The sequence below is a fragment of the Cynocephalus volans genome, chromosome 12 (genome assembly GCF_027409185.1).
Source record: "Cynocephalus volans isolate mCynVol1 chromosome 12, mCynVol1.pri, whole genome shotgun sequence".
In the NCBI taxonomy this organism is placed as follows: Eukaryota; Metazoa; Chordata; class Mammalia; order Dermoptera; family Cynocephalidae; genus Cynocephalus; species Cynocephalus volans.
The window spans coordinates 68,360,832-68,376,351 of record NC_084471.1 but is presented as its reverse complement, the minus strand read 5'-3'; the positions used below and the strand labels follow the sequence as shown (position 1 = coordinate 68,376,351).

Genomic DNA, 15,520 nt, shown 5'->3' with positions numbered 1-15,520 from the left:
CTGCCTGAGGCCCAGTGGCCACCTTTTCCACCTCAGCTACTCCGCGCCAGCCGCCGCAGCCGCCACCATCTTGAAACTCCATAGCATTTCCTTTTTACTTACTTAATGAACCCCACTATTCCTGTTAGAGTAATAGGCGATAGGATAGGGTAGGAGGAAGATAACCAACATTTGTTATAATAAAAGAAATATGAGTTGCAGCATCAGAGCTCTTTGGTTGTGATTTTTATTCTAGCCCTGTGACTTTGGGCAAGTTGTTTATTCTCTTAGGACCCCAAGTTTTCTCATCTGTAAAATGGAATGGACTGGATCTGTAAAATCCCTCGCAGCTCTAAAATCCTATGCTTCTTACATGGGAATGATTTCTCAGACCCCAACATCTGTGGAACAGTGTTTCCTTGTGCAATGTGAAGCTAACTGGTCTGTGTGGGGGCAAACTGTGGTTCTGGCTTCCTTAGCCCCATGCTATAAGCGAGTGAGCTGATGAGCCTGCATAGAGACACTACACAGTGTCTGGCAGCACTTAGCAATCATCACCCAGGGGAGATCTGGAATCTCAGCAGGTGGATTTATGGAAAGAGCCCTTGAGTATTTCACTCCCAAATTATTTAGAGTTAATTCTACTACTGTTCTCTTGAGGAACTTCAAATTTTATGTGTACTTGCCTTGAAGTGGACCCTGAGGGCTAAGTAGAAGGGGAAAGAACAATCTTTAGCCTTTTAATAATTTTCCTGGATTGTCCTTGTGGTGCTTACAAAACTAAAAGAAAAAAAGGATCACCCTTGGCGTCAGGTGAACTGCCAGCACAGCCCTGAGGTCTTCATAGTAGACCCACATCCTTTTGTGGCAGGAACTGAACAACTGTTGCTTTTGACACTAGGGATTCCTCCATTTCATGTTATGTATTTAAATAACCTAGGACTATGTATAAACATGAATGGAAATGGGCATTTCAAATACTGTGCTGAGAAATCGTTGGCTCTCACTTCACTTTTTCTTTGTAGAAGGGAATTTTGGTTGTGTATCTAGCCTCCCATGGAGCCCCTCTGGAGTCACAGGCCTTTCCGTGCTACTCAGGCTGCAATGCTGCAGTGATGTTGCAGCAGAGGACATCTCTAGGATTCTGCTCTCATTGGCTTTTTCTCATTGTTGCTTAGTGGGAGGTACTTGGGGCAGTATCTGCCCTCTCCACAAAAAAGGTGCTTTGCGTTTGTCCATGGCAGGAGCTTGATAATTGAAGAAGATGGTTCCGGACTTTTATATTGGATAGATTTTACACAATTTGGTGAATTGAAAAATAACTTGAAATGGAAGAACTAAAACAAATGGAAGCTAATTTATCTTTATTTTGTGCCTCCAAAGTTTTGAAGGGTTTGTTTTGTTTTCAGAAACTGAAATTTGAGAAGTGACAATTTACCCTTGTGTTACCCTTGATAGGAAGAGTATTCCTTGGGGAGTGGAGTTCCAGAAAAGGAAGGTAACTTGAGCATATAAGGACTCCACAGCTACATATGCCCCTAGGTAATGTTAAGTATGCCTTATTAGTTTAGAATAGAAGTTCCTTTCAGGATTAGAGATATATCTTTTTTGTCGTATGTGGTCCCTAACAGTGAGTTGCATCTAAGTAAATGTAATAAATACTAGCAGTTCAGGAGATTCCTAACTTTTGATCTCCCTCACTGATCATTCCTCTGATGGGTGGTTATGAACATCACCTAGTCCATATTTTCTGAAGGGAGAAATAACCATGTTGTGGAAGAAGCTATGTGTTGCCAAGGACGAAGGTTGTGAATAAAGGTTGAGAGTGAGATAATTTAGTGTGGCCTCTTTTTAGAGCAGTGATTGATTAATGTCCTTGTTGCTGTTTCTCCAGAGCTGACCTGTCCTGGACGCAGCATAACTAACGAAGCTGCTGCAGGATGAGAAGATGGCAGCACGGCTGCTTGCACCACCAGGCCCTGATAGTTTCAAGCCTTTCACCCCTGAGTCACTGGCAAACATTGAGAGGCGCATTGCTGAGAGCAAGCTCAAGAAACCGCCAAAGGCCGATGGCAGTCATCGGGAGGATGATGAGGACAGCAAGCCCAAGCCAAACAGTGACCTGGAAGCAGGGAAGAGTTTGCCTTTCATCTATGGGGACATCCCTCAAGGCCTGGTTGCGGTTCCCCTGGAGGACTTTGACCCATACTATTTGACACAGAAAGTGAGTTGGAGGAGGAAGAGCAGCTGCAGATACGCGTTTCCTAACAGGCTTAGGGGACCTGAGGGAGAAAGGACTGTGTCTTTTTGCTAAAGTTTGAATAAGTAGTTAACCTTTTGTTTCAGTTCTGGTTTATGGAAATCATTTTTCAGTTTATTTGCTGCTAAGGGTCCATTTTTGTGGGTCTTGGCAGTTGTTAACTCTGTAGATAAGACTTCTGTTTTTGGCACCAGGCCAGATCAGAAAAAGAGGACATAGATGAAATGGGACTATTTAATAGAGCCTAAAAAAGATGGGATAGTAAAAGATGGTACAGCCCCGTAGAATCTCTCTCACACACACATTCAGAATTCTATCTTTAAATGTAAAGATGATGTTGCTATTGCAAAAACAGAACCTCTTGTTAATATAGTGGAAATGATGGATTTGCTCTCTTGTCCAGCTCTCTTCGTGATATTAGAGCATAATTGTTGGGGACAGGAATAGAACAGAATAAGGCAAACTGGGCCAGTGAGGAGAGACTCTAGGTCTTTGGCCTTGTTACACAGTCATTTGGATTGATTCTTGCAGCCCTGATTCTTGCAGGAGACTCAATTTTGTTATTCCTGCAAGTAGGGAGCACAGGTGAAAGAAATATCCATCTTCATTTGGCAAAGGGTTTTAAACTTCCCAAATATTTGACTCAGTCTTGGGTTTCTTTGCTGTGATTATCTTCTGAAACAAGGCAGCAAGTGGAAAAGCCTCCGGATGATCCACCAACCAAGTCATTAGCCGTTGAATCCTGAGGACTGACATCAGACACTGTTTAAGGGGACCCCTCATTTGACATATAATTTAAAGAATTAGATTGATAGGTTTTTCCAGATTAGGGGGAAATGGCTTTGTGTAATTATATGTTTACAGATATAAAATTGAAGTAAAACTGCCTTTGTTAACAATACTGCCCCTATAAACTTCCCTTAACCAAATTGCCTTCCAGTCTTTCAATTTTGGAAGAAATTTCAGATTTTTTGTTTTCATTCTGGAACAGAAGTAAGATTAGGACCATAGATCTCTTGACTTAGCTATAGTTGTATAGGCATTCTTAGTTCAGGATGACAAAAGCAGGTAAGATGTTCTCTATACAAAATGGTCCTTCACCTGTGTACTGCTGCAGCTCAGAACAGCTATGTAATAGACAGTGGAACTAGCAGTCTGTATCTTCTGCTGAGAAATCTAGAAAGTTTGAGGAACAAGACAGGGTATTATATAGAGAACAGCAGACTGGAAATTCTGACTCTATCATAATTCACCATATTTATTATTCACATTTTTTTAGTATATGTGTAATCCAAGCAACCACAAATAATTTAGGGGGGGAAAGAAAGAAAGAAATGAAGGAAAAAAAACTTCTCAAAATTAATTCATGAGTTTTAGCAAGCCCTTCATCTCTCTGGGCCTGAAATATTTTTCCAACTCAAATGCAAATTAAACTTCATTTTCTTAAACTTGACGTAGGGTATGGAAAATATAGAGAGCTTTTAGTTGTCAGAGCCCAGTTTTCCTTTGTATACCCTTTTCCATGGTTCCTACCCAATAGACAGCCTCTTTTTATTCCCAGTGCCTCAGATTTCAGTGGCTAGTCTTGCAAGTGAGGAGTCACCAAAGAGAGCAGGTCTCTGGTCCTGTTGGGTGTTATTCCTTGGATAGGCCAAATTGTTGACAGAACTCCATTAGGGAATTGGCTCTTCATGATAGAAAGTCAGACGTCAGCCTTTGGCCTCACCACAAGGGTAAATTGTTCCTGGAAAGGATAACTTTGATTGTATTTTTTTTGTGTAATTTTAAAAAAATTTTATTTTAACATACCACCATGTAGAAAAGTTCATAAAGCGTAAATGCTTATCTTAATGGTTATTATAAAGCAAACAAACTAACACCAGGCCAAGAAAGAACATTGCTAGCACTGCAGAAGTGTTAATTGTATGTTTAAATGACAGATTTTTCAGTTGATTAAAAATAATGTGCTTGCCCAAGTTTACTTATAGATCTTCACTGGCATTACTAATACTTTTGTAGGGGCAGCAAAACTCCACCTTCATCCTCTTAGGATCCCAGCTGGGTCTGAGAATTAAACTGACGTAACATTAGCAGGAGAAAAACCTAATACAAGGTTTACATGGCACGGGAGCTCTCACACAGAAATGAAGACTCAAAGAAGCAGTTAGGGTCAGTTACTTAAATACCGAACTGGACAAGTAATAGTAAGTTGTTAAGAAGCAACTAAATGATGTGAGGAGGATTAAAAGATAAAGAGTTATTCTAACAAGGTGTGTACGGTTTTCTCTGTCTCATTTCCTCTTCCTTGAAGATAAGGGTGTTGACTTCCCTTTAGTATAGAGAGAGTGTCTTTCACAGGGGAATTTCATCTTCTGCTTTTAAGAAATAGCAGGAAGATCAAAGTGATCTTTTTGCACCTGCCATTTTTCAAGTGTCTTTAACTTACGTAGTCAATAGGACAGAATAGCATATTTTAACTCCTTCACTTCTTACTAACTTAGGCCTTGTACTAGGGTTAATTAGCACGGCCTCACCTATGAGGAAGCACACTGAGAATTAACCCACAAATCAAAAAATCATAAGGGTAGAAATGACTTTAAGAGGATATTCCTTGGCTGGCCGGTTAGCTCAGTCGGTTAGAACGTGGTGCTGACAGCAAGGTCCAGAGTTTGATCACTGTACCCGCTAACTGCCCCCCCCACCAGAAAAAGACATTTCTTCCTGTTTGTTTTTCAAAAGCTGCCTTAAATAATTCTTGGCAAAATAGAATCTCTTTTCTTTGTGAAATGGTACAAGTGGAATCCTTGATCTTTTCTTTTAGGTCTCATTTTCTAACTGATTATTCATCTTTGGAACTCAGAAACTTGTTTCTCATTTCCCTTTCTCTTTCTTTTAAGTGGTAAGAGAGATCTAGATCCATGTTAGTAAAGTTCTGGTTTCATCCCATTGTGGATTTCATACTCCTGAGGGACACAGGGCCCCTAAGAGTTGTGCATCACATTTTCAAGATGCTGTTTGTTCTAGCTGGTGCTGGTTTGGCTATCATAAGTTTCTGAGATCTTTGTTCAGTGTCTCACTGACTTTTCTAGCTGTTCACTGCAAGCAACTTAGATCACCCTCTCTTTGCATTGTCTCAGACCTCCCAATGCTACAACTTTGTATTTCCTTTGCATTTTAACACCTCCTTTCTTTGGCTTTCTTGTTTTTTTAACCATTTGCTACAAATAACTGAATTTAAGGAATATTGAAATTTATTTATTTAATTTTTTAAAAAGGTAATATATTTACATGGTTAAACATTCAAAAGTATTTGGAAAAAGTTTCCCTTTTACACCTGTCCCTCATCTACCCACTTCCTATCTCCCTGCACAGGTAACCACTGATAGTAGTATAGTATCTTCCAGGTTTCTTTATGTTTGTACAACAAACACAAATATGTATTTTAAGGAACTTGAATTCTTCTGAACATCTTTGTTCTTGGTTTTCATCCTACTGTTTTCTTAAGCCTATTGATGTCTTAATTTTGTTATTCGTTTTCCCTTCTTTTATACTATGGGATCTTAAGTTTTATTAATGTCAATTCTCAATTCATTTCTCCATTTCCACCACTTTTTTTTAGTGAATTAAGTCAAGGACTTTTTCTCTGTTTCTCAAAGTGTCTCTCTATCTTCACTACAAAATATACTGTCCATTGCTAAATAATAACTTGTTGAATTTTAAATGGCCATATATATTCCTAATAACTATCTTAAGTAGGCAGCAAGGAAGTCTGTGGATTAAGTTGAAAGTCCTTCAGAGTTGATTACTACCCCTTTTCCAATTTCTTAGAACTGATAATTGATGTATGTGTCCTTTTTCTTTAATGGGTATACCCTGTTATAAGAAAGCCCTATAAACAAAAATCCAAATTATAGGATTCATTGATGTATCAAATAGGGCACATTCCTGTTGCATTAAAAATTATATATGGCTTCCCAAAGTTCAGTTTGCCTTCAACTTTTCATGTGTACCTTTTCCTGCAAAGAGGGATCCATTTAGAATCATAGAAAATTACAATTTGGGAGCCTTAGACATCACACTATCTAGTAGTTTCCTCATTTTATAAATTTTATGAGGTGAAGTACTTTGTGAAAAGCGAACACCACTATTAGTGGTAGAACCAGGACCATAACTCAAACCTCGTAACTCTCCATTCTTTACCACTTATTTCTAGTTCCCCACTTTTCTAATTTTTCATTAATTGACCCTTGGCTCAGTTTTTCTGAAGCTGGGCAGGCAAATATAGAGAAAGAAAAATAAACCCCTTTTTAATTTACTCCCTATTAATCCCTGTGGTTTATTAACCCTTCTTAGGATGGAGTCTAAAAAGTGCAGTTCTAAGAGTAGTGCTTCTGGGGGGGAAGGATCGTATTCGTGTTAGCCCCAGTATTGTATCTTCTCAAGTGGAGGAGCTCTGAGTTTTCCAGTAACCCTAGACAAGCTATTCCAGAGATTTGGGCTGATTATCAATACCACTACAGTTGTTCAGGGGACATGTGATCTTGTGGCAATTTACTTAACCTCTCCACCTATTGTTACTTTTTAAAGGAAGATTCTCTCTCACTCACCACAGTCCACCCACCATAGTCTATCCCAGCCTATATCAGACTGGTATAATGGAAAGAGCGCCTAACTGGGAATATAAAACCTTGGTTTTACTTCTGGCTTTGCCTCCTGTTTGCCCTTGGCCAAATCACTTAAATTCTCTGGGCTTCAATTTCCTTATCTACAGCATATGCAAAGTAGAGTTGGACAAATATCTGTCTTTTAAATTATATTTTATACCTTTACCTGTCACATACTGTATTTTAGCTGTGGCAAACTACTTTATGTTTCCTTAGTGTCCCCCACAACAACACAGATGCCTTTCTGGTCTCCATCCCCTCCTCTTGGAATGTACTCTATTCTACCCATTTGTTCAGGCGCAGCCCAGAGGAGGCGTCTTCTTCACAGCGTAACTTAATTCTCCTCCTTATGAATTTTTATAATATGTTAAGATTTTTAGCCCCACCTTGGATAGGAAGTTGGTTTCAGGTTTAATTCAGGTTAGGTGTATGAGGGCACTTCTGTTCCCAACAACATTTACAATTTTCTCCTTACCTCATGAATATTAGTGTCAGCAGCTTCCTCAAATGGAGAACTCTCAAGTAACACACACACACACACACACACACACACACACACACACACACACACACACACACACTCTCTCTCAAGTAACACACACACACACACACACACCCATGAGCTTCTGGCAGAAAATCCTTGCCAAATCTATTTTAACACACTTTTAACAGGTGTGCAGAGCAGAGACAGGCTGTTAAAGGAGGATTTATGTTCATTCGGTGTGATTTGAGGTATTAGAATGAGTTGTTGAGAGGGCGGCCCGTGGCTCACTCGCGAGAATGAGTTGTTGCATTGCCTGCTTTTGCACAATAAGCCTGCTTCTTGTTTTTAATAAAAAAATATGTTATTAAACTTTGGTTTATTTTGGTGTTAAAAATTTTTTTTTCTGGGCTGGCCAGTTAGCTCAGTGGGTTAGAGTTCAGTGTTGTTAACACCAAGGTCAAGGGTTTGGATCCCCATACCGGCCAGCCACCAAAAAAAAAAAATTCCAACAATATAAAAAACCAAAATGGTTTTCCAGTTATTTTATTCAACAAATCAAATTGAGGCAAGTGCTTGTGAGACATTGGGAGATAGGCCATTCTCAGGATGATGGATTAATAACAGGCATGTGTGGAGTTCTTGTCTACTGTCTAAATATGGTTATCTGGAGGGAAAGGAATTTAATTAAGCATTCCTAAATCAGATTCCTCTTTTATAGCCTTAGAAATAGACCAAGAGTTGAGAAATCTTCTTTCTGATCCCATCCCCATCTAATTCGAGGTGATCTTGAATTAACCATTCAGACTCTCAATTTCCCCAGTCTAGAAAATTAAGATTATGCTAATAGCTGCTATCTCACCAATTTTACAGGATTGTTGTAGAGATAATTTCTTGACTGCACTATATAAAACAAAACAGCCTGTTGCCCATTTTTCTCGATAGCACTTAACAACATCTGGCATATAATATATTTGTATGTTTATTGTTCATCTTTCTGTAGGCTTCTTGAAGGGTTTTGAATAGGAGTAAAGACATGTACCTGCCCTATAGTAAGTGTTCAACAAATATTTGTAGAATGAATGAGTGAATCTTATGAGATAATGCATATGAAAACTCCATGTACTTTTCCAAGTGATGTGGATGTGAAAGGTGACATTATGACTTTTTTCTAATGAAAAATTTTTCTTTCTTCCAAAATGAACTAAAGCCTAGGGGAAAAAAAGACTGATTACTAATATATTTCTTCCTTTTTCAAAGAATTGGTTGCATTTAGGAGCTGAGGAGGTGGATCGGGAAATAGATTTCCTGATCTTTTAGAGATACATGGGTACTTCAGAAAGTTCGTGGACAACTAGAATTAAAAGATAATACTAATCTTTCCATGAACTTTTTGAAGTATCCTCATATTTTCAGAGGGCTGGATAACTGTTAAGTGCTACTAGTCTTATCACTCCTTTTATAGAACCTTAGAATTAGAAAGAACTTTATAAAAGGTCATTAGGGAACAGCTTCTACATAGTACATGACTCTCTTTTTGATTTATTGGTCACAAGTTTGTATTATACAAAGAATGTTTGTATTATACAGATTTCCTGAATATTCTAAGCCCTTCTGTTATGTTCACCTTTATTAAGTGTTTTCCTTTTTTCTTGGCCGTGCGAGTAGTATTTCTTTCGCTGTATTAACCGTAAAGGAAATGAGAGAAATTGATGTGGAATCTGTACCAGTTGGGTTGCCTCATAAAATGTGATTAATTTATTCAACAAATATTTCTTGAGTACTTCCTATATGTGAGGCATTTGGGTCTCTTGGGAGAAACAAAGATTAATAAAGTTTATTCTTTATCCCTAAGTAGCTTATAACGTAGTAGTATATAGTGTGATATGACTTTGGACAAGGGGACCCCAGGAAGATTTCATAGTAAGAGTAGTATTTGAAGTAGGCCTTGGATTTTAGAAAAGAGGGATGGACTAAAACATTCGAGGTAGGGAGTGCAGTATGAACAGAGAGGCTCAGAGACAAGGGCATAGGACATATAAGAAAAAGCCAGGTTGTCTAATTTTATTGGAATGTGGGGAAATATCTGAGGAGCAGTGGGAGATGAGGCAGGGAAGAGAGAGCTGAAGCCAGATCATGGAGGGCTTAGACTGTTAGGCTGAGAAATTTGGTTTTTAAGCAATAGAGAACTAGTGAAGGGTTTTGAATGGGAGTAAGGATATGTGATTATAACTGTCCTTTAGGGAGGTGAATGTAGCATCGATATGTAGGATGGACCAGGGGGGAAAGAGAACTGCGACAGAGAGACCAGATGTGAAGTAATGAGGTCTGAGTTATAGTGATGGAAGTGGAAATTAAGGGGAATGGATGAATTCAAGAGTTATTATAGAGATGCATTGATAGGATTTTGTGATTGATTGTGGAGGGTTAAGGAAGGAATTGAGCATTCAGTCATTCATTTGATAATTTGATAAATTGTTAGTGTTTTCTATATGCCAAGGCTCTATTTCATGCCCTTGGAACAAACCACATACACTCTTGGAACAAACCACATATACTCTTGGAACTTAGTTTTTGTTCAGGAGACAGATAATAAACACTTAAATAAAATCATTATGGATAATGATACATGCATTAATGAAGATAATATGTTCCAGGTACATTAGAAGTTTGTGGTGCTCTAACTTGGTACAGAGACTAAACTAGGAGAAACCAGAAAAATCAAAGGTTACACGTTCTCGCGATAATTCAGTGTCTTAAATAGGCCTTTAGCAAGTACTAAATTATCTTTAAAAGGACCCATAATACAGATATTCTGAGTTGTTTAAAAACCACTGTTGTCACACGTTGAGAGAATTTGCCAGTCTTGGATTTTACATAGGCAGGAGTCTAATACGTTTTAGCATCAATGTGAGCAATAGGCATCCCTACAGATAAACCCAACATTTTCTCCAGAAAAGAGCCTTAGGTGTTCTTATATCCTTATACAGGTACATGCTAAGTTTGATTCCAAAGTTCTGAGCCACATAGTGCATAAGAAACAGCTTTTACCTGAACTCTAAGATGTGTTTAATAGCCTCAGCCATAAAATTTCACTTATTGGTAGTTTTAGAAACTAGTTTCTGTTGGTTTTTCCAGCGTATGAGTTACGAAATCTTATTGTAATAAAAATTGACCTGCTGAATGGGTTTGTATAATAATGATTATTTAAATGTTGGAAAGTGTCTCAAGATTACAATGATATTGATCATCTTCTGACAATAATTAAGCATATTTTAAGTTCTTATTCAAGAAGAGCAAGACTGTGTCATCATTATACAGAGGGATGCTTTTCTTGTTGTTTCCAAATTCACATGAGTTATAAGTGGTTCTTTATATGTAATCCCATTTGACACAATTTAAGGTTAGGATTACGCCATTATATAACAATTTGTGCCAACTCTGGATTCTAGCAGTGGATGTACTCCTATTCTAGATACTTTGTCGAGGCTGCAAAGTTTGGCCAGTGGAATCAAGTTTCAATAAAGATTCCTCCAATTTTAGAGGATGGGATGCCCCATCTACTGTTCAAGATCAATCCCTCTCCTGTGCCTTTGACCACATGCCTTTCTACCTCCTCTGGAACTTTACTCTCTTGATTATCCTCTTTTTTCTGTATTTTCAATCTTACCCTCTCATATTGGTTCCTTCCCCTCAGTCTATAAACATACTCAAAGCCTCTCCCATCCTAATGAATCTTCACTTGACCTCATATCCCCAGCTAGCCTCATCTCTTCTCATGCTATTGAAAATTGTAAAGAGGAGCCTTCGCTCACCACCTACACATCGCCCACCCACTTCTCCATTCTTGCAGCCTCACCACTCTCATGACATTCTCAAGACAAGATCTCCCCAATAAGATCTCAAATTGCCTAGTCCAAGACATCTTTTGAGTTCTTATCTCACTAAAACTCTTTGCTGTATTTGACACTGTTGATTATTCTCTGGTTCTTGCGGCTTGTTACTTCCTTGGCCTAATTTTCCTTATATCTCATACTCTTTCTTCTCTTTCTCTTGCTTTTCCTACACCTCTCCTTTAAATATTGATATTCCCCCGGGTTTAGTACTTGGTCCATATTCCTCTCATTTGACACACTCTTGCTGGGTGATCTCATCCAGTCTCTCAGTACCAGGACTCCTGGCTCTGGATCTCCAGCCTGGAATGCTCCTTAAATATTCAATACCTTGCCAGTCATCTCTGTCTGGATTTCCCACAGTGTGTTCAAAGTTGAACTCATCTTCTCCCCTCAAATCTGCTTATCTTCTTTTATCTGCTATCCTACTTGATGGCACCACTAAAATTCTAGATACTGTTTTGACTTTCCAATATTCTACAGTACCCGAGGATTGCCAGTATTAGGGAGATCGCAGTATAATAATGCATGTTTTTACAAGTAAGAAAAAATTGTGGCTCAGAAACACTAACTTACGTGCTCAAATTTCCTCAACAAGTGTGAGAGAGAGCCAGGTTTCAGTTCCAGAGCTGTGTGAATTTAACATTCATGATCTTTCTATCATGCCATCCTGTCTCTGTATATTGTAGAATGATTTTTTTTGTTTGTTTTCTATCATTTTTGGAGAATTTTCTATCATTTTGCATTGCCTCAATATGAAGTTAGTATATATTTTTTTAGTTCATTTTTTTTATACCATATCTTCAACATGGTATCTGAGGCATAGAAAAAGTGAGAAGACTTTTTAAACTAAAATTAATAAATTTTTATGGGTGGATGAGCTAAGGGGTATAAAAGGTTTCAGTTGGGCACCTAGCAGAAAGTTGGATATAGTTATAGGTTACTTGATTTTAGCTGTATCACTTATTCATGTCTATTCATTCACACATTCAACAAACATGTGCCAAATAGAAGTCGTATTAGGTATTCTGCTTGCTAAGCTGAAAAAGTCACAGTATATGGAAGATATACCCTTCCTTCATGGATCTCAGGGTCCAGTGCAAGATACTGATGTGTAAACAAAAATGACAATGTTCTGTGTTACCTGCTCTAATAGAAGTAAGTACAAGTGCTGAGGGGGCACATAGGAGGGAAGGATAATTCTGTTTGAGAGAGTTGAAGGGGGTCATTTTCAGAGAGGAGGTGATATTACAGCTGGACCTTAAAGTATTAGAGTATGGTTAAAAAAAAATTCACTTGTCAGAGAAGAGGAGAAAGTAGTTCAGTTGTGAAGAACAGTGCATACAAAGGCTGAGAGTCATAATCATCATAATATGTATTGAGACATAATCACAACATGTATTGAGCACTTATTCTGTGCTAGCCACTATATTAAGGGTTTTTTGTGACCTTTCATTTAATCCTCATAACAACCTGAGAAAGTAGGTACTATCAGTCATTATCCCTGTTTTATCAAGAAGAAAACTAAACCTTAGCAACCTTAAGTAAGTTGCTTAAGATTATGATAGCTAATAAGCAACAGTGGTGGGTCTTGAATCCAGGTCTTTTTGGCCTTGAAGCCTCTAAACCACTCTGCTCTGCTGCTTTCTAAGAGAGAAGAGAGAATAGGTTCTAGAATGTGAATTCAATAAATAGGGGGTTAATGTACTTTACACAATAAGCCTGCATTTTGCTTCAGTGCAGCTACAGTCTGTGCCCCCTAAGAATGTAAAGGGGAAGGGGAACAAAGGCAAATACATGTTGAAGGACAGTGAGGAAGAATGGCCATGGAGGAGGTTCAGACTTGCCCTGCTGTGGGGAGCAGCATCATGCTGGCTCATTGACACCCCTGCTGTCCTGCCAGGGGTGGCTTCCTGTAACTAGGATGTGGGCAGGAAAGGTGTCAGCTAAATGTGGACTAGAGGGCATGGGGTTACAAGGTTAAATCGAACGAGGAAGTGTAGGCGTAAGCACCTGGAAAACTAGAAAGCCACAGACAGATGTGGTGCTAGCATTATCTTCATCAAGCTTAACTTGGGGGAAAGGCCATAAACAGCTGCTGTGATTTCAGAGGCACATGCAGGGGCTTTTCCTTTTTTGTGAGAGTTATAGGGATTAAGTAGAAACCCCTTCATTGATCTGAGGGTTGAACTAGATGATGTAGTGTGGTGAAAAGCATTCGGGACTGGAGATCTGGACTCTAATAACTCTCCTGCTCCTCCTGCTCACGAGCTCTGTGACCTTGGCTTAGGCAGAGCGCTCTGTGCTTGGCTTTTTTCTGTAAAATGGGGAGTTAGATTTGCTTATTAGTTTTGAAGCTTTTAAAAATTGCATTATGGCATGATAAATAAGAGTATAGGCTTTGGAGTTAGACGGCCTCGACTCAGTTCTGAGTGTTATCACTTCATAGCTATGTCATCTTGCGAGTTACTTAACCACTCTGCCTCAATATTATCATCTGTAAAATAGTAGCTTCTTCATAGAGTGGTTGCTGTGAGACAATTATTATATAAAACATCTTAGTGGGGTGCCTGCCACATAGTAAATGCTTAATAAGTTTTGAATATTATTGTTTCTTCAAATAGACTCATAGGTAAAATTATCAGTGACTAGAATTTTTTTTTTTTAAAATATGGGTTTTAGGGGACTTGTTTGCTGAGTTCTCAGTATAGTGGAATAGAGACTTGGAAGATGAAGCCTCTAAATATTCATAGAATTCCAACAGAAGTACAAGCCTAAGGAAAAAATTGTGTCCTCATGTCCTGCTTTAATTCAGTATTTCTAAGGGCAGCTGGGTGGTACCAGGCCACAGGTACTCTGGAAATATGGTCGTTATGCCTTTGCTGGTGCCTGTCCTGGGACACATTGGGGCTATATACCCTATGCTGTGATTTTTTTTACTTGAGGCAGATTAGCATTAAGAAAGATATCAGGATTTCAACATGGTGTAATCATGTTGACATAATATGTCATATATTTCTAAACAACTTCCTAGCCTGATGTAGAATCTGTTTAGATTCTGCATTATATTTTCCTTTATTAAAACAGGGAAATTTTGAAAGGGCATTTATTTGTTGACTGCCATATTGGCTGTATACATAGTTATTCTGAATTGAATGCCAAATTGCTATTGATTCGTGGACAATTGTCTAGTTGCCTAGTTCAGAAAAGGTGCATAGGTCTGAGAGGATAAGGTACTGTGTACATATCAGGTTCAGACAGGCAAGAATTTAAGGCCAGAGAAGTCAGCTAAAAATGAAAGGGCTGGGTAGTCCTAGAGATTGAAATAGTTGAGATCTGGGGTTCAGACTCTGGGAGGCAATCATTAGTTAGTGCCACGAACAGTTATAGCCAAATAGACTCATAGTATATTGGCTCCCAACTGCCCTCTTGTAGATTAACTTAATCTCTGAGCCCCTAGGTGCTCATTATAGCCAAAGGTCATCAGATGCCTGCAGGTTACCTTTGCTCTAATTGAGATGATGACATCTCAGGAGGAGAACTTGGTTGAGTGGAAAGCCACTCTCCTGGGTCATGTGTCCCATAGCAAATCAGGGGCTGTGGATAATAAACATTTCTCTAAGAAGCTTTCTATTTTGTGATATTCTCCACCCCTGCATTGAGTACTCTTCTACATAATGTCTTTTCATATTTACGTACACTTTATTGTTTCAATTTATACTTTTTATACAGCTAAAAATTATTCCAATCTTGGGTTGGGGGTGGGGACTTGCTAGTAAATTGGCTGCACTGCAGTACTGTGATAATTGTGTATGTTTATTGTATTGCATTTACAGTGTGCTAGAATTTGTTTAGTATGTACTCATATATGAATGTGCTTGTACCTGGCCTTGCACAATGTCCCTTCCCCTAATTGTGGGCCCCAAAGAGGAGACATTTTACCCTGAGTTAGCCATGATGGTGCTCCTGCATCGTGTTCTCCCAGCCCCACGTTACTAATTAGAAATGAAAAGCCTGTGCTTTTCAGAAGGCTCATTTTATGCCAGCATTCCACATTTATTAATACTCCGTGCCATAACTCGTTATGAGCTGTTCCACCGCTTTGCTTTTAATGGGCCTTGTGCTCAAACACATTTAGTGGCTGTTGTTATAAACTGATATTTCCCCTTGGGCAGTAAACCACAATCCAATTTCAGTTTCCCTTTTAGCTCATTTACTTCACAAAGATCTAATTTAAGACCGA

At 38.7% G+C, this 15,520-nt stretch overlaps 1 protein-coding gene across 4 annotated transcripts in view; it reads left to right on the top strand.

Annotated features, from left to right (window-relative positions):
• Positions 1-1,927: 1,927 nt before the first annotated feature.
• SCN8A (sodium voltage-gated channel alpha subunit 8) overlaps positions 1,928-15,520 on the top strand; it is a 115,261-nt gene continuing 101,668 nt past the window's right edge. For all 4 annotated transcript variants that reach the window (XM_063075982.1, XM_063075980.1, XM_063075983.1 and 1 more), the window contains exon 1: positions 1,928-2,203. In XM_063075982.1, the coding sequence (XP_062932052.1) occupies positions 1,928-2,203 (276 nt within the window). The remainder of the gene's footprint in view (positions 2,204-15,520) is intronic.